Here is a 24,970-nt window from a genome sequence, read left to right on the forward strand (position 1 = left end):
CAATTTTTTGCCCATGAAAGCTTATATTTCAAAATAGCTGTTAGTCTATAGGGTACCACAGGACTTCTTGTTGTTTTTGAAGATACAGACTAACTTGGCTACCTGTCTGGTACTTGTCACCATGCAACGATTTTAAGTTCATGTGAGTTGTGGGATACTTGTCCCCCCCAAAAATAATTAATGATCAGGATGTGGACAGATTCTGAGTTCTTCCCCAAAAACTCAGCTCCTCTTTTATTTTTATTCTTTAAAAAACACAAAGGGAAAGGGAAGAAGGATTCTTTCAAAGATGGTTTTACTTTCGAAAGAGCAGTGTCTACACTGGCTTTCTGTTTTCAAAAGAAGCTCTTTCAAAATTAGAATATGCAAATGAGGTGCCAACTATGCAAATTTACTTATTTGCATTTTCAAATCACCTCATTTGCATACCTCTTTCGAAAGAGGAATGCAAGTGTACGCGCACCCAGAATCTTTAATTGCTATGGCTGTCAAGAAAAACTTCTGACTATCTGAGAGCAACAGATGCAAAAATGTCTGCTTAAGTTTGCAGAGTCTGATGCTATAGCTTTGAGTTATAAACTTCCCCATTCACATCAATGGGTTACTGATTCAGATATAAAGAACAATACTTTATAAGGTGAACACTGTTCACTGCTCATCGAAGTAGGTAAGAAAGGAGAAGTGCTACAACATTTTCCAAAGCACTGAACAGCAATGAATTGCCTGGATGAGGGTACGAAAGAGTTATGATGGATAGGTCTTTAACAGATAGAGGGGTTGCAATAGACACACTTGGTTTCAGTTGCGTAAAGAGGAAGGTTCAGCTTTCAGCGTTGTGGGAAACTCTTATATAAAATATAATTTTATTGCCAGCAGGATAGCATACTCTTCCCGCAGTCCTCCACCGACAAGGAAAGTCTTCATCAATCATGATCCAACTTGTTTTGGATTTTTTACAAATCCAACGGTATTGCATAATGCCACAAAACTAAACCATTTGTGACAAAAGTCTTGTATAGTTGTCATAATTAATAATTAACCGTAACAAGACAGCTTAGTAGTCAATCATTTGGTTAGAGGAAATGAGGACAAGTGATAATCTTGGTTTATGTATCATAAAAACAATTCAGATTTACGTGCAGGCATTTAAAAATGTTAATTGAATGTAAGGGCTTCTGAGAACTGTACTATAACACATAAGCCGTGTCTACACTAGCCCCAAACTTCGAAATGGCCACGCAAATGGCCATTTCGAAGTTTACTAATGAAGCGCTGAAATGCATATTCAGCACTTCATTAGCATGCGGGAGGCCATGGCACTTCGAAATTGACGTGCCTCGCCGCGCTTCTCGTCCCGATGGGGCTCCTTTTCGAAAAGACCTCGCCTACTTCAAAGTCCCCTTATTCCCATCAGCTCATGGGAAGAAGGGGACTTAGAAGTAGGCGGGGTCCTTTCAAAAGGATTGATGAAGACTTTCCTTGTCGGCGGAGGACTGCAGGAAGAGTATACTATCCTGCTGGCAATAAAATTATATTTTATATAAGAGTTTCCCACAATGCTGAAAGCTGAACCTTCCTCTTTACGCAACTGAAACCAAGTGTGTCTATTCCCACCAGCTCATGTGTCTATTCCCATCAGCTCATGGGAATAAGGGGACTTAGAAGTAGGCGGGGTCCTTTCGAAAAGGAGCCCCGTCGGGATGAGACGCGCGGCGGCGAGGCGCGTCAATTTCAAAGTGCCGCGGCCGCCCGCATGCTAATGAAGCGCTGAATATGCATTTCAGCGCTTCATTAGTAAACTTTGAAATGGCCATTTGCGTGGCCATTTCGAAGTTTGGGGCTAGTGTAGATGTAGCCATAGTAGGTGTGCTCATCAGTGGATAGCAGGAAGGATGTCATGGGGCACACAAAGAGCTTACTAAAATGCATGGATCCCAACATAAATAGATCCCCACTGAGGGAGCGAGGAGAAAAGATGGTCCCTGATCACCACCCAAGGAGAAAATGAGTTTTGCCAAGGACAATTGTACTTACATTCTTTCCTGCAACCATCACTAAAATAAATAATCCTTTTTACCGCTATAAACACTGTCATTTCGCAATGAAAAAAATTAGTTTGAACACACAAACTTTTCTTTCTTTCTGAACTAGGGAAAACAACAATTTATTCCTGCTATTGACAATTCTAAATGTCTAAATTGTACCGTTTGCTTCTTTCCCAAACTGTTCAGCGACTAATTGACAGGTAAGTACGTTTGTCACTTTATTTGAAAGAGCAGCAGATAGTTATATTGATCACGTAGACAAACCTCAATGAGTACTTCCCTAAAACTATAATATGATATAATAATTACTTTCCATTTTAATAAAATCTAATTAGATCAGAGCTACTGTATTAACAAATTTAATCTGTTACTAATTCACAGACTGGCCACATGAATGCTAATAGCAGTTACATTGCATTGCTGCGGAGAGACAGACAGAAATATTGGACAGAACACGGGTAAACTCTAACACTTGATTTCAAATATATTAAATATGTGGAAAGGTTAGGACCCAAGACTACTTAGTTAAAATGATATTTTGTGGTGATCTAGGAAAGCATTTTTAGATTACAAAAGGGACTGATCTAAATGATGGGAAATATTTCCCCAATGGGAAAGTATTCAGCCATTACTCCTTGGCCGTGTCTATACTAGCCAAAAACTTCGAAATGGCCATGCAAATGACCATTTTGAAGTTTACTAATGAAGCGCTGAAATACATATTCAGTGCCTCATTAGCATGTGGGTGGCCGCGGCACTTCGAAATTGATGCGACTCGCCGCTGCGTGACTCGTCCAGACAGGGTTCCTTTTGTAAAGGACACCGGCTACTTCGAAGTCCCTTTATTCCTATGAGCAGATGGGAATAAGGGGACTTCGAAGTTGCCAGTATCCTTTCAAAAAGGAGCCCCATCTGGACGAGCCACGCGGTGGTGAGCTGCGTCAATTTTGAAGTGCCGTGGCTGCCCGCTTGCTAATGAGGGGCTGAATATGTATTTCAGTGCTTCATTAGTAAACTTCGAAATGGCCATTTGCATGGCCATTTCGAAGTTTTCGGTTAGTGTACATGTAGCCCTTGTGAGCTAAAGAGAGCTCAGTGGGCTGAGCATGGGCTGCTATACCCAAGGTTGTGAGCTCAGTCTTTAAGGAAGCCATTTAATGGTTTGAGGCAGATAGGTTAAAAAATAAAAAAGCTTTCAGGGATGGTGCTTGGTCCTGACAAAAAGGAAGGGGAGTCGACTCAATGACCTCCCAAGATCCCTTCCAGCTCTATGAGATGTGTATTTATGTCTAAGGAACTACAGAACCTGGGCTACACTGTTTAACAAGTCTAAGGTGGAAAAAGACATAGAGGGAAAGCAACGGTTCAAGAGAAAACTACTGGCACTCTGTTTTCTGGAGAAGGGGAGAACTGAAGACTACAGAGAAGAACAAGAAAGTGATATGGAAAGCAATGAAAAATGTTGAATTCTCAAGGAGACCAGATAAATAGTTCTCATCCTTTTAAATGTAAGGTGCTTCTGGCTATGTCTACACGTGAAGCCTACATCGAAGTAGCCTATTTCGATGTGGCGACATTGAAATAGGCTATTTTGATGAATAACGTCTACACGTCCTCCAGGGCTGGCAACGTCGATGTTGCGCAGCACCACATCGAAATAGGCGCTGCGAGGGAACGTCTACACGCCAAAATAGCACACATCGAAATAAGGGTGCCAGGCACAGCTGCAGACAGGGTCACAGGGTGGACTCAACAGCAAGCCGCTCCCTTAAAGGGCCCCTCCCAGACACAGTTGCACTAAACAACACAAGATCCACAGAGCCGACAACTGGTTGCAGACCCTGTGCATGCAGCATGGATCCCCAGCTGCCGCAGCAGCAGCCAGAAGCCCTGGGCTAAGGCTGCACACGGTGACCATAGAGCCCCGCAGGGGCTGGAGAGAGAGTGTCTCTCAACCCCTCAGCTGATGGCTGCCATGGCGGACCCCGCTATTTCGATGTTGCAGGACGCGGATCGTCTACACGGTCCCTACTTCGATGTTCAACGTCGAAGTAGGGCGCTATTCCCATCCCCTCATGGGGTTAGCGGCTTCGACGTCTCGCCGCCTAACGTCGATGTTAACATCGAAATAGTGCCCAACACGTGTAGCTGTGACGGGCGCTATTTCGAAGTTAGTGCCGCTACTTCGAAGTAGCGTGCACGTGTAGACACGGCTTTTCTGTGATTTTAGAAAAAACATCTCAGAGCAAGTCATGACAGAGAATCCTGAATACAGCACTCAAAAGATATAACTGGTTCTATTAAGTTGAAAATAATCTATTATAACTTGCTATGTCTAGAAAGCACAAATACACAATCTCAATAGGAATGTTTTAACAATAATGTCTATGGTAGATGCTTGATTTACATGTGGGTTCTGGACCCATGTTCCCTCCTGTAACGCAAATTTTGTGTAAGTTGGGGGTGGCTTTTTCCCCAGCAGAACACACATTCCGCAGCCGGGGAAGCAGCAGGAGCTTTGGGAGCTCCCATTGCAAGGTAAGTTCTGGGGTTGGGGGGAGGAGTGGGGGAGGGTTAAGTCTAGTGGTGGGCTGGGACTGTGAGAGAGGGCAGGGATGTTAAGCCTGGGGTGGGTTAGGGCTGTACGGGGGGGTGGAGCTGAGCCAAGGCCATGCACATAGGGTTTGAACCAGTGCGGGGGTTTTGAACTGGAGATGCACATGGGAGTTTCAACTGGGGCCGGGGGGGTGGAGGGATTGAACCAGAGCTGTGCATGGGGTGGGTGTTGAACGGGGGCCATATGTGGGGGGGGGTTGAACCAGCGTGGGTGGGTGAACCCAGGCCCTGCACAGGGGGGTTTGAACCACGGCACCAGGGTTGAGCCAGGGCTGTGTTCAGGGGTTGAGCCAGGGCCGTGCATGAGGGGTGGTGAGCCAGAGCTAGGGGCAGGGGTGACGGGTGAGACAGAGCCATGTGTGGGTGGTGAGCGGGGCTGGAGAGGGGTTGAAGCAGGGCCATGTGGGGCCAGGGGGATTGAGCCAGGGGAGTGGGATTTTGAGTTGCACTGAACTCACATTAATGCGAGCTAAGTGCAGCTCGAAATCGTGTATTTCGAGGGTTTACTGTGTATGGCCCAACCATGCAAAGATCCAAAGGGCTTTAATAAGCTACCTTGCTTTCAGCAGTAAGTCCTCTGTACCAAGTCACATAAGAGGAAATTGATGGATGACAAGCTACAGGATTGTCAGATTAACCCAAGTTACTTAGGAGCACAATCCCCATTGACCTTCTTTGGGACGTGTTTTCGTAAGTCAATTAAGAGTCACTGAAATCTCCACAACTAAACCATTTAAGTAAAACTAAAATGCACAGGACACACATATTAACAAGCATCTACCTGACAGTGATTTCATAGGTAGGGTTGCAATATAAAAGGTGCTTAAGATGGGAAAAATTCCTGTTTTGTTCATCGATGGATGGCAGGGAGGATGTCATGGGGAACACAAAGAGCTTATTAGAATGCATAGATCCCAAAATAAATAGTAGACCCAGGTTTCTGTCACCAGCTCCTCACACAGGGAGCAAGAGAAGATTCTTGGCCAAGTAGTAGGTGGCCAATAAGTGTAAAATATGATATGGTGTTTGTTTTTATGTCCTATGTAGTGTTTGTTTGGTTTCTCTTCATAGGCCTTTTCTAGTGGCATGCTAATTCATGGCGTGAAAGATGCTAATGAGGCGTGGATGCAAATTCCCTGTGCCTCATTAGCATAATGTCATGTGATTTAGAGTCTGGAAGACCACTCTTCCGGACTCCAAAACACCATGTAGAAGCGCGGCCCTGGGGGGGGGGGGGAGGGAGGGGACGCTTCCAGAAGGAAAGCCTTCTTCTGGAGGCCCCTTCTTCCTGAAAATTTTTGGGTGAAAAATTTTTTCCCCTTATTTAATGGGAAGATGGATTTTTTCGAATATGGGTTTATTTTCGAAAAAGCAGCATCTACACTGGCTTTCTTCTTTCAAAAGAAGCTCTTTCAAAATTAGAATATGCAAACTGAGGTGCCAAATATGCAAATTTAAGTCTCATTTGCATTTTCAATTTACCTCATTTGCATACCTCTTTCGAAAGAGGAACGCAAGTGTAGACACACCACTGAGAGCCTGAGCCTTAACTTTGCCTTTATATGGATGCTGGCCTCCCATATATCCCTGTACTAAACAATTTTCTCCACTGCACCAAACACCCATCACATCAATGGAAGGGGAAAATCTAATTTGATAAAAAGATAAGTGAAATGGAATGAAAGCAAAACAGAGATTGTTGATCAAGTTGCATATAGGGATGCTAAAGAGCAAGTAATCTGTCAACTGAGTAACCACTAAAATTTCTGTCTAACCACCCCCATTTAAGAGTAACAGAGAGAAAACCGTGCTCGTCTGTATACTATCAAAACAAAAAAAGCAGTCAAGTAGCACTTTAAAGATTAACAAAATAATTAATTAGGTGAGCTTTCATGGGACAGGCCCACTTCTTCAGACCATAGCCATACCAGAACAGACTCAATATTTAAGGCACAGAGAACCAAAAACAGTAATCAAGGTGGACAAATGAGAAAAAAAAATCAAGGTGAGCATATCAGAGAGTAGAGGGGCAGAAGGGGGTGGAAAAATGAAGAATTAGATTAAGCCAAGTATGCAAATGAGCCCCTATAGTGACCCAGAAAATTCCCATCCCGGTTCAAACCATGTGTTAATGTGTCAAATTTGAATAGTAAAGAGAGTTCAGCAGCCTCTCTTTCAAAAATTTTGTGAAAATTCCTCTTCAGTAACATGCAAACTCTTAAGTCATTAGCAGAATGGCCCAATCCATTAAAATGCCAGCTAAGAGGTTTGGGGATCAAGAGTGTTTTTATGTCTGTTTTGTGCCCATTAACACTTTGTCTAAGAGAGTTTGAAGTCTGTCCAATATACAAAGCATCTGGGCATTGTTGGCACATGATGGCATATATGACGTCAGTTGAGGAACATGAGAATGTGCCCGTGACTCTAGGAATAACCTGATTAGGTCCAGTGATGGTATCTCCAGAAAAGATATGTGGACAAAGCTGGCAGCGGGCTTTGCTGTAAGGAAAAGTTCCAGGACTGGTGTTCCTGTGGTATAGACTGTGTTTGTGGGTGAGGATCCTCATAAGGTTGGGAGGTTGTCTGTAGGAGAGAATAGGCCTGTCACCTAGGGCCTTCTGGAGTGTGGCATCCTGATTAAGGACAGGTTGGATGGGATGGGAATTTTGTGGATCACTATAGGGGCTCGTTTGCATACTTGGCTTAATCTAATTCTTGACTCGTTCACCCACCTTCTGCCCCTTTACTCTCTGATTTGATCACCTTGATATTTTTTTTTCTGATTTGTCCTCCTTGATTACTGTTTCTGGCTCTCTGTGCCCTAAATATTGAGTCTGTTCTGGTATGGCTATGGTCTGAAGAAGTGGGTCTGTCCCACAAAAGCTCGACCATTTAAAAGGCTGAGCTGGCAAGCAGTCTGGCTCAGTTTCAGTCCCCCTTCTCCACCCCTGCTGCCCTGCATTAAAAGGTTGAGCTGGCATGACAGGGACACAAGATGAGCCAGCCTGTGTGCTGGCTCAGCCTTTTAAATGCAGAGCAGCAGGGGTTGAGAGAGGAGACAGGAGCTGAGCCAGCATCCAGGAAGAAATCACTGGAATCAACCTGCAATCGGTAAGCAATAGATACTTAACATAATAGATTACAATTCCAAAGTAATATATCACAAACTCCTTGTTTTTATGATTGGATTAGATTGTGTTCTGGTTGTCAATGGGGGAAACAAACATTACTGACTAGTAGCCACCTTTATAGAGAATGACACTGGGGAGTCTGTGGTTAAGTATTATGCTGATGGCTCCTTACACACAATAAAAAGTGTACCCATAAACTCATTTGGCAAGATCAGAGAAGAAGCATATCAAGAACCATGAAGAAGTTGAAAATTCCAGGACAAACGGCAGCTGTCGGGGTGATTCATCTTATAATCTCAGTCACATGGCATGTGTTTTGAAGAGAACACCTGCTTTTTCTGCTGGAAGCCAGGAGCCCAAAGGCATCTATGAAGCAGAGTTTCAAGACAGATGAGAAACTGTGGGAAGCAGACATTCTTAATGAGAACCTTGTACAGAAAGTTAAGTGTGTACCCTGACCCAAAAGATGCCCATACATATGCTATTTCATATCTCATCAAGTGCTAACCCTCTTCTCTTCTGATTTGCCCACCATGATTAAAATTTTTCTGATTTGTCAACCTTGATAACTATTTTTGGTTCTCTCCGCCTTAAATATTGAGTCTGGTCTGGTATGGCTATAGCCTGAAGAAGTGGGTCTATCCCACGAAAGCTCATCACCTAAAAAATTATTTTGTTAGTCTTTAAAGTGCTACTGGACTTTTTTTTTTGTTTTGATAGTGCTAAACCAAGAATGTGTGCAATGTGTTTCATGAAAACAAAAAATGAACAGAAACAAATACTGATTCGACTATTGCAAATGGTGTGTCTCAGCCAGAGTTGATAAATTGCCTTGCCAAATGTATGCGAAAGAGGTGTTGATGTCTGATCTACAGGCTAAATGGAGAGAAATAGGTGCTTTGAACAGAATTGAAGAGGAATAAAATGTGAGAGATCATAGGCCTAAAACCCAAGGCCATAAGTCCCCAGACAGGGCTCTGTTCACAGATGACTTCTTGCAATTTACCTGAATTAGTACGGAAGGGAACCATTGAAGTTCTAGCTAGCAAAGGACACCTGACCACAAAGCTCCTGACAGAGGGAAAATCCCAGCTCCAAATTGGCTGTGGTACTCTATTTAAACCAGAAAGAGGTACAGGAACCCGTCCTAGCAACCAGATTAATCCTTAGCTGGGTTTCACTAACAACCATGACTATTTGCCTGACTCCTGAGCCCTGACTGTTTCTGGTTCCTATCCTCCTTACTCCACAGCCCCCCACATCTGTTCCTGCTTTCTTGTCTCACTCCAAGCTCCTATTCCTGTCTTGTACTTCTGATGCTAATTCTGGCTTTGACTCCTGACTTGCATTATAAAAATATTAAGTATCAGTCTCACTGAAGGACTCTCCATCTCCACACAGGAATATAAACTCCAGGGATGATCCAGCTTTGTTTTGTTTTTTTTTTAAAGGCTGACTTTGATGAATGGATGCTGTTCTATATCTTCTGGCAGCAAGTCATTGTCTTAGATTTTCCCAGCAGTAATAGTGATAGTGCTACATAGTCCACCAAAATGTAGCCGAATTGCTGGACAACATAGCCACGTGAAGTGTATGGTTAGTTACATACATGCCTACCTACGTATATACATAGAGGGGAGTATATATATATGATCCGATGATGACAAATCTGTGCAGATCATCTGTTATTGGTCTCATGGTGTGCCCTCTGGTGACTGTATAAGCCAATTCTAGAGGTGCATATTTTGCCGCAGATGGTGCATGGGAAGTTCGCAATCAGTGGGTTGTGCATTGCTGATGCTCCGTGACATCGTTCACGTGCCTCTTGTAGAAGCTGGCAGCGATCTTCCTCAAAGGCAATGCAGAGATTTCTGACTGTTGCACGCCACTGTGTTCTCTCACTGGCGGCATCCTCAAGGTCCCTAGATTTGATACTGCTGTACTGCAGATTGGCTTTGATGGTATCCTTGTAGTGTTTCCGTGGACGACCTATACGCCGGATGCCCTGCGAGAGTTCACCATACAGAAGCTGGTGAGGGATTCTGTTGGCATCCATGCTGCTGACATGACCGGTCCAATGTAGTTGTGACTTCGTAATCATCATTTTGATGCTTGTCATCTGGGCTCTCTTGAGGACTTCAAGATTGGGCACTTTGTCTTGCCAGTGGATCTTCATGATGTTACAGAGGCAGCACATGTGGAATGCTTCGAGCTGCTTGATGTGACACCTATAGAGTGTGCATGTTTCGCACCCATACAAAAGAGATGAGAGAACAACAGCTCTATACACAAGCAGTTTTGTTGACATCCGGATGTTGTGGTGGTTTAGAACGTTGACACGCAGACAGCCAAGTGCCTGGCTCGCTTTGGATATTCACGCATTGATCTTATTATCCAGTGATCCATCACTGGATATGACACTACCCAGGTATTTAAAGTTCTCCACTACTTTATGCTGAGTGCCGTCAATGGAGATACTCAGGACAGGAACATTTGATCCAGGTGATGCAGGTGATGGAGAACTTCTGTCTTTCCGAGGCTGATAGTTAGTCCGAAAAGTTGCGAGGCCTCAGCAAACTTGTTGACAATGTGCTGAAGATCACTTTCAGTGTGAGCCATAAGGGCACAGTCATCAGCAAAGAGTGCCTCAGAAAGGAGTTTCTGCACTGTCTTAGTCTTTGCATTCAGGCGACGGAGGTCAAAAAGTGAACCATCATGCCCGTATTTCAAGTATATACCTCGGTCCAGATCTTACATTGCAGGGTTAAGGACGCATGCAAAGCACAGGTTAAATAGGACAGGAGCAAGAACACATCCTTGTTTCACGCCGTTGGTGATGTTGAAGGGGGCTAATGTGGCTCCATCAGACAGTACTTCGCCTCTCATGCCATCATGGAAAAGGCGTATAATCTGGACAAATTTTCTTGGGCAGCCAAGTCGTATTGGAATGGTCCAAAGGGCTTCCCTGTTGACGGCATCAAACGCCTTTGTCAGATCTATGAAGACAGCATAAAGATGTATGTTCTGTTCAATGAACTTCTCTTGTATTTGTCTGACAGCAAACACCATGTCGACTGTGCTCTGGCCAGGTCGAAAACCGCATTGACTTTCAGGTAGATTTGCCTCAGAAATACTCGCTGTTAGGAGGTTCAAGATGATGCGGGCAATGATCTTCCCTCCAACGGAGAGGAGGGATATGCCTCTGTAGTTTCCACATTCTGCTTTGCTGCCTTTATTCTTGAAGAGGGAGACAACAATAGAATTGCAGAGGTCCTGTGGTATGTTTTCATCCTCCCAGATGCTAATGATCACGCTATGGAACACTGCTAGTGCTGCTGGACCTGCCGCTTTATATATCTCTACTAGTATCCCATCTTTTCCAGGTGCTTTTCCTGAACTCATCTGGCTAACAGCTTTCATCTATAGTGGGCGGAAAGTCAAGATCTGTCAGGACAGGTTGTTGTGGAATTTCACTGAGGACATTATTATTCACGGTCAATGGTCTGTTAAGGTGGTTGCTAAAGTGTTCTCGCCATCTTTCATTGATGCCCTCTTTGTCTTTGACCAGCATTGTGTTGTCTGATGAGAGCAATGGGGAAGTCCTTGGCTTGGAAGGTCCATAGACAGTCTTAATAGCACTAAAGAACATCTTTGAGTTGTGGGTCTCAGCATAGTGCTCAATTTCTTTGGCTTTGCTCTCCCACCAGCTGTCTTTTATCTGATGGAGGTCTTTCTGTGTTTGCTCTGAAGCTGCTTGAAATGGTCCCGTTTGGAGACTGAGGAGGGGTCATTCTGCCATTCAATAAAGGCTTTTCTCTTTACTTCCAGTGCTGAACATATTTCTTCTTGGTTCTCATCGAACCAATCTTGATGTGTTCTTTTGTTTGGTCCAAGCGATGTTACTGCTGTGTCAGTCACTATCTGCTTGAACTGATCCCACTTTCTGGTTACAGTACTGATCAGTTGACCATGGGATGTTAATTTGTCATCGAGACTCTTCTGAAAATTGTTGAAACATTGAGTATCCTTCAGTTTGGCTATGTTAAAAGCAGGTCTCACATGCTTAAGGCATTTGTGCCGAGAGGAAGCGATGTAAAGTTGAAGAGACATCCTGACTAATCTGTGATCTGTCCAGCACTCTGCACCTCGCATTACTCTGGTGATCAGTACATCTAGGCTGTCTTGCCTTCTGACAATGGCATAATCTATCAGACGCCACTGTCATGAATAAAAAATTAATTTATGCATTGGCTCAATATCAAATAACTAATCCGTCTGAAAATTCCCTCTGCTCTCAACACAACCAGTGCTTCTCACATAGTGGACTCTGGCTTCTGGCCTATAGAAATCTGGGGCACAAATGTACAGTACACAACAGCTCACAAAGCTGTGAGGTCAGCAGAGGAATCACACCCCTCAGAACAATACCTATAGTGGAGTGAAGCAAGTTTGAGGACAAATTCATTGGGTGCAATGAATCTCAGTCTTGCTGTAGTGAAGCAGTGTACACTGAGATTCATATTGTCTGTGACTAGGATACGTTATTTTTGAGGCTATGGAGGTCGAAAGGAATCAGGGTGACATTAACCAAGATTAAGAGTTGCGGCCTGAGGAGGAAAAAATGAGGTTCAGCTTTATGCATAACTATGTTATAGCTGTCTGCCTCACTCTTCATCTGCTTTCATTGATTGAGGGGAAGAGAATGCTGCAGATACACTGATTGTACAAAGGTTTGAAGCAAACATATACCTTGTCCTTGCTACCTCACTGCTGTTGAGGAAGACAAGTGTGGGGAGAAACAAAAGTTGTGGGAAAGGACTCACAGGTTATTGACTTGCATTCTGGCCACCTGGTTAGTACACCTGGCTGGCTACCCATATAGAAAGAAATAAGCTGCACCTCTCTATGGCCACTTTCATCTTGAGAGATGGTGGTTAGCAGCAGTGGTGAGGATCTATGGGGAGTGTATGAGTCTGCAGCTTCTCTCGTGGCTTATCTGTCCAGAATTGGATTTGCACAGTCAATTCCAATAACTGCATGTCAGTCCATTTCTGAATTCTTGAGTCTGAGAGTTTTTCCTTCTCAGACAAAGTTCTTTTGCATGGCTGGCACGTATACTATCAAAAGAGGACCTCTAAACAGCAAATTATTCCCTCTATAGTGCACCCAGGGAACTGCAGGATTTATTGTTTCTTTGGGAGGTATAAAGCTTCTCTACACTCCTCCTGGATGAAGATGAGGATGTGAACCATCCACAGTACAGGCATATGCCATTTAGGCCTCAGATAATACTTAGGAATAGTCAACACAGTCGTTGACATATAGGCTGTGTCTACACTTGCATTCCTCTTTTGAAAGATGAAGGCAAATGAGGGAAACTGAAAATGAAAACGAGGCACTAATTTACATATCTCATGCTTCATTTGTTTAATCTTTTTTTGGAAGAGATTCTTTGAAAAAAAGCAGTGTAAAGAGGGCTCTTTTGAAAATAAACCCCATCTTCAAAAGAACCCTTTTTCCTGAAACAAAATACGAAGAAGGGCTCATTTGAATATGCGGTTTATTTTCAAAAGACCCCCTGTCTACACTGTGATTTTTCATTCAAAAGAATCTCTTATGAAAAGAGATTATGCAAATGAAGTATTAAATATGGAAATCACTGCCTCATTTGCATTTTCAGTTTCCCTCATTTGCATTCCTCTTTCAGAAGAGGAATGCAAGTTTAGTCACAGACATGCTGTGGAGAATTCCCTTGCTCTGACTCATGAAGTCTGTATACTGTATATTAAATCCAGGATTATATACATTTCTGAAAATTTAACCAACATTTCCTGAGTCTTAGGCTAGTACAATACCCTGCTCCATAGCCCTGTATGCAGCATAACAGTGAGGCCAGATTGTGCCACTTTGCTCATGGTGATTTGTAGGTTATATTTTAACATGTGTACGAGGTGGAAGAATATGACTCAAAATTATTAAACTAAGTTTAGTTTACATTCTTATCACCTTATAAACACTCTGATTTATGCTGGAGATTTGCTGTGTAAAATGACCTACATTTTGTCACGTAAATGCCACAGTTCAAACAGGAACAAGCCAAAACTGTTTGCTCTATCCCATACAAAGTCTTAGTGACTGTAGTACTGAAATACTAAGAGATTCCTTAATATAAACTTCATGTTATGATCTGTTGTATGCTTTGATCATTAGGGGAAAATAAGTACAATAAAACTACTGGATACTTTCTTCCACTTCGCTGTATTGAGGATGTGCGGCCATGATAAAGTGAAAACACTAAGGGGCCGTGTCTACACGAGCCCCAAACTTCAAAATGTCCACGCAAATGACCATTTCGAAGTTTACTAATGAAGCGCTGAAATGCATATTCAGCGCTTCATTAGCATGCGGGCGGCCGCGGCACTTCGAAATTGATGCGCTTTGCCGCCGCGCATCTCGTCCCAACGGGGCTCCTTTTCGAAAGGACCCCAACTACTTCGAAGTCCCCTTATTCCCATCAGCTCATGGGCATAAGGGGACTTTGAAGTAGGCGGGGTCCTTTCGAAAAGGAGCCCCGTCGGGACGAGCCGTGCGGCGGCGAGGCACGTCAATTTCGAAGTGCCGCGGCCGGCCGCATGCTAATGAAGCGCTGAATATGTATTTCAGCGCTTCATTAGTAAACTTCGAAATGGTCATTTGCGTGGCCATTTCAAAGTTTGGGGCTTGTGTAGACGTAGCCAGGGACTTTAATAACATGTAATAATTATGGTAATAAATTTGGGCTGGATTCTGTCACCCTCATTCAAAAGGAAAACTTATTATACTGTGAAAAGTCCCACTGATTTCAATGGAACTTACTGCAGAGAAAGACACTATTCAGGGTAAATTCCACATGGAATTCCCACGCTCCTGGAACTCTGAATTGAACATCTAAGTATCCTATCCTTTGGACAACACAGTAATGGCTACCAGAACACTCCAATATCCCAGCATGCTTAGCGTTAGAGGGCAGAGTAAAATGGACTAGAAACTTCTGCTGAGACCAAAAGCAAGGCTTCTGCATGGAACAATATAAGCAAGCCTTTTGCAGGGCCACTGATGCACTGGAGTGGTTCTAAGCCTCAGTAGGAGGAGACAGCCTGACTAATTTTTGCTTCACTTTGAGCTTTGGGTTTGGGAACTGAATGAGGCAGAACAGTGCAGGGAGTCTCTGATTAACTGCCTCTCCCCAGAAAGGGAGTCTTTGAACTGCAGAATACAGGTCTGGCAGTTGCAGCTCTTCAGAACCCAGCCTTCAGAGAGGCAGCGATCCAATCCACCACTGGCTAATAAGATCCAGTGGAGACCTTCACAGGAAATCAGAGCAGGGAGACACAAGAGAACCCTTCTGCTGCTGTTGGTGGTTTTGTTTAAGCTGACAACACTCATCTCTAGACTCATCCTTGATGTGCCCTCTGCCTAGGAAGGTGCCATGAGGTGTGCTGGAGGTTGGACAAAGTTGTGAGTGTTGGAAAGTGGTAATTCTTTTGATTAGTAATTATTAGTCAAACCTAACCATTTTCTTCTCCAGGTCCTGTTTTCATGCTCCCCGTAAACACCTCTTATTATGCTATTGGGTGTGGAATCCTTTTGTTGGAGTTTGTATTGGTGCTCTTTCTTGGCTCTTGTGCACTTAATTTTATATTCCTTACTAGAAGAAGCAGATTCATTTCACCAAGGAATGACACCCCTTAGCTGTGTCTACACGTGCACGCTACTTCGAAGTAGCGGCACTAACTTCGAAATAGCGCCCGTCGCGGCTACACGCGTCAGGCGCTATTTCGAAGTTAACTTCGACGTTAGGCGGCGAGACGTCGAAGTCGCTAACCTCATGATGGGATCGGAATAGCACCCTACTTCGACATTCAACGTTGTTCAACGTCGAAGTAGGGACCGTGTAGATTATCCGCGTCCCGCAACGTCGAAATTGCCGGGTCCTCCATGGCGGCCATCAGCTGGGGGGTTGAGAGATGCTCTCTCTCTCCAGCCCCTGCGGGGCTCTATGGTCACCGTGGGCAGCAGCCCTTAGCCCAGGGCTTCTGGCTGCTGCTGCGGCAGCTGGGGATCCATGCTGCAGGCACAGGGTCTGCAACCAGTTGTCGGCTCTGTGGATCTTGTGTTGTTTAGTGCAACTGTGTCTGGGAGGGGCCCTTTAAGGGAGCGGCTTGCTGTTGAGTCCGCCCTGTGACCCTGTCTGCAGCTGTGCCTGGCACCCTTATTTCGATGTGTGCTACTTTGGCGTGTAGACGTACCCTCGCAGCACCTATTTTGATGTGGTGCCGCGCAACGTCGAAGTTGAACATCGACGTTGCCAGCCCTGGAGGACGTGTAGACGTTATTCATTGAAATAAGCTATTTCGATGTTGGCTTCACGTGTAGACAAAGCCCTTGTGTCCTGGGCACAGGGATGAGCTGTTTGGGTGGTGGAAACATGAAAAAGAAGCCAGGTTTTGCTTGACAAGAAGGAAGAAAGACCTTCAGGTAACAAGCAGCAGACAGAATGTGTGAGCTGCAGCTTGCAGGCAGACCTCTAGCAATATGGGTAAGGATAGCAGAACCCTTTCATATCATTTAGTATTCCTTCAGCATTTTTGAGAGGCCCTCTCAGATGTAGGTAAGCACAATGGACCAGTTTTTAAAGGTATTTAGCTATGACTGAGTTCAGTGACGCTTAGTTGCCATCAAAAACCTGGCATTAGGATCTGAATTTAGACACAGAAATTTGCAGCATTCAACTATGGTATTCCTTCAAAATACACATTTTTGTAATAAATGCTTTAGGTCATTTGATCCATAACATGGCTATTTTAGCTTATATAAACACAAGAACCATCTTTGCATTCCTAGAAATTCCTAAAAATAATACTGAATCAAAAGTTTAACTAACTGTAAAAGGAAAACTGTCTTGTACCAGAACATCAATAAGAGACAAAAAAAAAAAAAAAAATCACTGGTTAATTTTGCACTATAGCTACTTAGGAGCAGGATAAATGTTGCTAATTATTTTCTGTAAGGAAAAATGCCATATGACATTGGGTTGGAGAGCTATGGTTTTCTGTTAGTTAAGAGTACACATTCTACTTATTACCACAATATTTTGAGGAAGTAATAATTTGGAGAATGTCTCTCTCCAAAATGCATTAGAAGCCTAATATGTTAAAGTCCAAATTCTGACACCCTTTCCTGTTGATGACTTCACAGGGAGCTTTCATGCATGTCACTGAGGACAAAATTTGGTGTTGAACAGATAGATGTAACTCATAGTATCAATCAAGTAATACTCACATTACTAAAAGGAAAAAGTGTAGGGAAAAAGATTAGACTTTTTCCATGTGATTATTGTAGCTATTTTCATGTGTGTTTTTTTAACCAAACCAGAACCGGAAAGCAGACCCCTTTGATTTTTGATTCTGACATGGAACCCAAACAATAATGACAACTTCTTATATGGCAGTGAGAATCTGCCCAACATTGGTTACCCCTGAAAGAGTTCAAAGGGATTTAGGCCATCATTACTATGGGTACATACGTATGTTGGAACATAAAACATATTATTGCTGCTGCTCATGAAGAGTAGCATGAAGGTATGGTAAACTGACAGACACATTAATTCACAATGACAAGATATGACTGTTGGTTTTCCCTCTTGCTATGATAAAAGACTAAGCTGATAAGCATGCACAAAACTTACATATTAATTTAATTTTATTAAAAAGATTAAAACCATCTCTTTTCAACTAAAATTTCTAATGAACCTATTCAAGTACACACTTTTTCACACACCTCTGCTTTTTATTTCCTGGTGTGTCCACTTCGTGCACTAACCTCATAGATTAATATGAATGTCCTCTCAAAATGACTAATTTACACTAAACTTAATTATTTTATTCTGTGGTAGTTTTGCTATCAATCAGTTTTAATATATTTCTGGGTTTGTGATGCAATTATTAATATTATTTTTTACCTTTGCTTCAATCTGCTTTGTATCTGGATTTTGGAACAAAAATTTGATTTTGCTCTTGCCATCATCTGAAGACCCTTTAAGCTGGGAAAACTTGTACCTCCAAAGCACAACCTAAAGGAAATAAAATATACAAAAATCAACACAGTGACTACAGACAGCATATTAGAAAGAGAGGATATTCTTTTTGACTTGTCTATGCTACATAATTAACCCAAAGTAGTGCTGTCTAACCTCAAATCCCTTTGATTATATGGATTTATTATATTTTGGCAGTGTCTGATTCAGATCAGTCAGCCTGAATTTGTGAAATGTCCTTTGAAACCCCATGTAGCTCTATTCAATCCTAGTTAACAAAGAAAGGGTCACTTAATTCACTGTTATGTCAAAAAATAAGTGCCTTCCCCCTTGAGGATAAGACAGACTCAAACTCTTAAATGCTATCTTGCCTTGGAATTACTTAATTTTATTCACCATACATTTACTTAATTATTTCTTTCCACAGAAGAAAGCATTTAGTCATGTATGTGAGTCTGTGTTTATATGAACTACAAATAAAGCATGTATTTTCAAAAGTAAAAATGAAACAATAAAGATAAAGACAACACTGTACAGTTAGTGCTTATCATCTTAGGAACTGTCTTTGATCTACTCGAGCACTTAACATACATGTGTCAGTATAAGCATGTGAGTAGTTAAGAGTCAATAGATTTTATTATTTGCTGAGAATTAATGATGTTTTGAAGTTCATTCCTAAACTGGGACCAGAATTCTCAGCCCCCTACAGGGTGGAGTCATTCATGTGGTAAATAGATGTAAAGGTTACAAAATGACAATGTGTGACAAATTTTTGATCTATACTATGAAGTTTGTAATAAGGACATCACACTAAATAAAAAAAATTGTAAATATTCATTGCTACCAACGGATAGAAAAGTACTTTCTAGGTATGATACACTGTTAACAGATAACAGAGAAACTATTTTATACTGTATTTTATCTTTTAAGAGGAGAAAAAGAAAAAAAGTGTTGCTTTAAAAATTTCTTCTTGCTCAATCTAAATATGGAAAGCTGTCCTCATGGACTGTGGGTGTATTTATTTGCCCGCTGAAGTATAATTTTGCATGAAGAAAAATAGCGAAAGTCACAAAAACATTGAACACCTATTTTAATTACTCAAATCAGCCAAACAATTTTTAAACAGAATTTCTGGATATTCTTGGTGAGGGAGGGATAAAAAAATTACACTTACTTTTAATTTCATGGAAATAAATACTGAAAAATTAAAATAATGGAGGGATAATTTCTCTTGTTTTTTCAATAAATGTAACAAATTTTGATAACAATGTATTTAAAGCATCCTGGAACTTTTGCAACAGAAAAATATTCTGTGGCAACATATTGTTTGTATGCGTGTTTGTTTTTGTGCTATTGCATTTATCAGGTAACAGCACAGTTTCACATAAAGTGTGACAGGTCTTCTAGCACTTGTACACAAACACTACTGACTGCAGCATTTCTCCAATATAGCACATGTTCTACATCAGCTATCCTAGGTTGACTTGGGGTGTTCTTTTCCTCTGTAACAACTGAGCTAATTTCTTGAATACTCCAAAGATTCTAAACTGTGTTTTCCTTAGAATAGCATCTGGCATTGTGGAAGATGTTTGAACTTCTCAGGGCCAGAGTAGGACTATAATGATTATTTGTGCATGGTAGTACCCACAGTATGCTAGATATTGTCCAGATGTTGTAGAATGGACATGCTCTATGGTATGACTCTGCTCTTTCTTTCTCCTCCTCCCCTACCAATCTGCTACTTTCTTTGCATTGACTGTGTATGCTATTTCATGTTCTTGTGTTATTTGTTGCATGTTTGTAATTATCTTGCATTTTTTAATTCCTGCATTTTATACTTGATATTGCATAAGTGAGAAATGGCAGGCAAGTTCACGCAGGTGACTTGCAAGGTAACTGGCAATTAAGATGGCTTCTGCTCCTAGCATTCTCCTGAATCATCACGCTCACCTTTTAACAAGAATGGAACATCTGATGGCTTATGATCTACAATATACCAGGCCTTAGAAGCCTGTATGGTATGTCTTCAGATTTTCATTACTATTATTGGGTGGGGACCAACAACTGGGACATTGCCTGTAGCCTCTTTTGAGAAACACTCTTTGATTTTCCCAGCAGATCATTATTCTTGCAATAATATCTCAGCCTATGTGCCAGTCTTTCTAATGAGAGCTAATCACCCCAACATTAAGTCAGACTATGAACCTGAGGCAGCCAGACAACTCTCCAACACCACATTTTACAGACCTCTCTCTTCTGATCCCACTTTGGAATTCCAAAGAAAATTACAACAACTACTTAAGGAACTCCCTGCTGCTACTTGTGACCTTATTCACGCAGCCACACCATCTGAGCCCCAGCCTGGATTATTCTATTTACTTCCCAAAATCCACAAACCTGGAAACCCCAGACGCCCTATCATTTCGGGTATTGGTACCCTTACCACTGGACTATCCAGTTACGTGGACTCCCTCCTCAAACCCTATGCCACCAACACTCCCATCTATCTCCGAGATTTCACTGACTTCCTGAGGAAATTACAAAACATCAGAAAAGTTCCTGACAATGCCATCCTTGCCACAATGGATGTAGAGGCTCTGTACACTCATATTCCACACGAAGACGGATTACAAGCAATCAGGAATTCCATCCCTGATGTCACCACAGCCAATCTGGTGTAGGACCTCTGTAACTTTGTTCTCACCAACAATTATTTCCGATTTGGGGACAATTTATACCTCCAAATTAGTGGAACTTCTATAGGCACCCGCATGGCTCCACAATATGCTAATATATTTATGGCTGACCTGGAACAACAATTCATCAGCTTTCGTCCCCTATTACCCCTCCTCTACTTAAGATACATTGATGACATCTTCATGATTTGGACCCATGGTATAGAGACTCTAGAAGAATTCCACAGAGACTTTAACAATCTGCACCCCACCATCAAGTTATGCCTCGATTACTCCATGCAAGAGATACATTTCCTGGACACTACAGTACAAATCAAGGATGGCCTGATCAGTACCACAATGTATCAGAAACCCACTGATCACTATACTTACCTACATGCTTCTAGCTTCCATCCTGCACACAAACTATATCCATTGTTTACAGTCAAGCCCTTAGGTACAATTGCCTTTGCTCTGATCCTACTGACAGAGACCAAAAACAACAAGATCTTTACCAAATATTCATAAATCTGAATTACCCGCCAGGAGAAATAAAAACAACAAATCAACAGGGCCAGACGAATACCCAGAGACCAGCTACTCCAAGATAAGCCCAAAAAAGCCAAGAACAGAACACCACTGGTCATCACCTACAGCCCCCAACTCAAACCACTGCAACGAATTAGTAAAAACCTACAACCTATCCTTAATTAGGATGCCACACTCCAGAAGGCCCTAGGTGACAGACCTGTTCTCTCCTACAGACAACCTCCCAACCTTATGAGGATTCTCACCAACAGCCACAGTCTATACCACAGGAGCACCAGTCCTGGAACTTTTCCTTGCAACAAAGTCCGCTGCTAACTTTGTCCACATATTTTTTCTGGAGATACCATCACTGGACCTAACCAGGTTACTCACAGAATCATGGTCACATTCTCATGTTCCGCAACTAACATCATATATGCCATCATGTGCCAGCAATGCCCAGATGCTTTGGATATTGGACAGACTTCAAACCTCTTAGACAAAGAGTTAATGGGCACAAAACAAACATAAAAACACTCCTGATCCACAAACATGTTAGCTGACATTTTAATGGAGTGGGCCATTCTGTTAATAACTTAAGAGTTTGTGTGTTACTGAAGAGGGATTTTCACAACATTCTTGAAAAAGAGGCTGCTGAGCTCTCTTTTCTATTCAAATTCGACACATTAACACATGCTTTGAACTGGGATGGGAATTTTCTGGGTCACTATTGGGGCTCTTTTGCATACTTGGCTTAATCTAATTCTTGACTTTCCCACCCCCTCTGCCCCTCTAATCTCTGTTTGCTCACCTTGATAATTTTTTTTCTGATTTGTCCACCTTGATTACTGTTTTTGGTTCTCTGTGCCTTAAATATTGAGTCTGTTCTGGTATGGCTCTGGTCTGAAGAAGTGGGTCTGTCCCACAAGAGCTCACCAAATAAATTATTATGTTAGTCTTTAAAGTGATACTTGACTGCTTTTTTGTGTTTTGCAAATTACAGCCACTGCAGTAAACATAGATTTTTGGCCAATAAGGTTTTTGCACCCAGCATTTCTAACAGGAGGTGTAAATTGGCAAAAAGACTGATTTTTCACATTTTTCCATAGTGATTTCTTTTTTTTCCCAAAGCAAATAACCTCCCATTTTATGTGAAATATTTGCTGTTCTGATAACAGATAAAAACCTCACGAGATAACAGTGCAATACCTTCCTGAAGAATATGTAGGATATTGTATCTAAAGTCTGGTGCTGTTCATTAACCAGTAATGTTTGAGAACATCACACCCATGAGCCTGGAATCGATGTACAGTCAATATCACACATGATGTGTGTGTAAGATGGATGAGAAATGTGGATTGGTGAAATGTAAATAATGAGTAGTAAGTAACAGTAGGAATGATCACACATGGCTTCATTATACTACTAGCTGTTATTGGCTGCAATATTTTTTGTCCCTGTATTAAGAAAGCTGCATATCTACGAGCTTGGTTTACTTTCACAGTAGCATCTGTCAGACTCATCTTCTGTTTCTTCCTCTGCTCTTTTTCTTCATTAGCTCTGTTCTCTTTTCATCAGACGATCACATTGAGTAATATTCTTAAATAAACTTCCTCTGTGCCACGGGGGAAAATACACAAAAGTGGCAATATATATGTAACACCCAGTGCACGAGGAACTGAACTTGCAGTCATAGGGGCTAAAGTTGTGTACGCTACCATATGAGATATAGGCCAACTGACTCTCAGCTGAGGTGGTACAACAGTGACTTCACTCACCTTAGTAGGAAGTCTCAGTGCCTCTCGATATATATATATATATCAAAAAAGAGTTCATTTAGACCTTTATTGTTTGCTGCCAATTGCTACATAAAATAGATGTTAACCTTTTTGATAGCTCAAGAGGTTTTTTTTTTTCCTTCTGGGTAGGCCTTATTCCCCTTACAATACTTTGCATCTCTAAAGACAAACAGCCAGCAAAATAGCATTCTTTAAATGGGAGGAGAAAAAAGGTTTAGGGCTCCTACACTTTGTATGGTAGGGAGTCAACTTCCCTCTTTCTAGCTCCCCTTAACCCTTATATAAGGAGAGATGAAGGGGTCTCAGCAGCCAGATGGATGGAACTGAAAAGGGGAAAGGTTAATAGCACTCCCCACACCAACAGTTTGTAAATGTATATGGAAACACCTGCACAGAGCAATTTTATCTGCAGGCTACTTCCACATATTTAAGAATAAAGTTTCAGACAATTTAAATCTCATTCAATGCCTTCCCTCTGTCTTCGGGTATAACTGGGCAATGTGGTCACAATGAGATTTCACTCACTTGTTCTTCTACCAGGATTTTGAATATAACTCCTAAAATGTAAAGTTCAAAAACATTGAATAGAGGCAATAGTATGTTACTCATCCTGGCTGCAACTACACCAGTAAGTTCTTTTGAAAGATTTTTTGAAAAAATGGGGATCTTTCAAAAGATCCTGTGGAGCATTTACCCACAAGAAGGGTTTTTTTGAAAGTAAATTGAAAGAATTCAGTGATCCTTTCAAAATCACTCTTCCTTTCTCATTTCAGAAAGAGTGCCTCCTTTCAAAAGCTTTTCTCAAAAGAAAATATGTGTAGATGGTCTGCAGTCCATTTTTTTTTTGAAAGATCAATCCTCATGGGGCCTGACTTTTTGATCCCTGGCCCATTCTTTCAAAAGAGCAGGGGCTGTGTGGACGCTCTGTTTCAAAAGAGCAAATCGCTCTTTACATCCACTTTTTTGTGTGTGGACACACTCTTTTGAAAATTCTTTTCAAAGAGATCTTCCAGAAGAGCTTCCTTTGGAAGATCTCTGTAGTGTAGTCATAGCCCCCACCTAGTAAGATTTGCAAAAAAAAAAAAAAAAAGAAAAAATCACAAAAACAGCAGCAAGCAGCTGGTTTCACCCAGATGGTTATTCCTGTGGCATTTGATGTGCTGGATAAGGTACACAATATTTTGCAATAAGCATGTGTAGGAATGTCACACGACTGGATTTTTATATTGGCTGTGGAAGCCATTTTATGTGCACAGTGCATCTATTGGCCCCAAATATTGCGCCAGTGGGCCATGTGAGGTATCTAATGAAAGCTGAGGATGTCCCAAATCTATGTATACTACTCATAGGTCTGTATCATGTTGGTAGTTAAAGTTATAGATTTTAGCTATGTAGCTGTGTTAGAAAATGTTTCCATGCTCAGAGTCACAACTCAGCCCCAGCCAGGATACTGGGCTAAAACAATGGGATGGAAAACAGGTGCTCAGATGTGAAATCCACATCCCAGCTGCTTGGGACTTGCCAAGGGAATGCAGCTCACTGGTCAAGCAACCTGGTCTGAGCAAAGGAATTGAAATTGCATGCCAAGGCATCATCCCACCTGCCATGTAAATGACTGGGGCATGTTAGCAAACCCAGCAACCAATGGCATTTTGCCACCATGGCTCACCTGGGTCAGGTGACTTTTGACCCTCAAGGGCCTGATGGGAAGAGGAAAAGGCTGGGTTCCTGGACACAAGAACAGAACCAGGATGTGGACTAGCATTGTCCATCTTGGATCTTCTAGTCTGTGCTTGTCTCCATGGATTCATGTTCCAGCATATGGATGCCAGTGGGCTGGATCTACCTTTCTCCAATATCTAAAACTATGTAACCTGAAATGGACTTTCAGAGACTTTCAGGAATCAGCAAATAACATTGCTGGCCTGCATCAATAGCTATAATCGATGTACATAAACTATTGCTTTAACATTTTTTTCTCTCTAACCCTGTTCTTTCTTTTTATTAATAAACCTTTAGATATTTATATTTTGGTGAGTGTGGTGATTTGGGTAAGATCCAAGTATATATTGACTGGGGACTGTGGCTGGACTCTTTGGGG

The 24,970-nt window shown here is 42.0% G+C and overlaps 1 protein-coding gene across 2 annotated transcripts in view; it reads right to left on the reverse strand.

The window, feature by feature from the left end:
- SNTG1 (syntrophin gamma 1) overlaps positions 1 to 24,970 on the reverse strand; it is a 628,960-nt gene that overhangs the window by 11,947 nt on the left and 592,043 nt on the right. For both annotated transcript variants that reach the window (XM_074987189.1, XM_074987190.1), the window contains one exon: positions 17,793 to 17,903. In XM_074987189.1, coding sequence (XP_074843290.1) covers positions 17,793 to 17,903 — 111 coding nt within the window. The remainder of the gene's footprint in view (positions 1 to 17,792; positions 17,904 to 24,970) is intronic.

Source organism: Carettochelys insculpta, chromosome 2, assembly GCF_033958435.1.
Source record: "Carettochelys insculpta isolate YL-2023 chromosome 2, ASM3395843v1, whole genome shotgun sequence".
Lineage (NCBI taxonomy): Eukaryota > Metazoa > Chordata > Testudines > Carettochelyidae > Carettochelys > Carettochelys insculpta.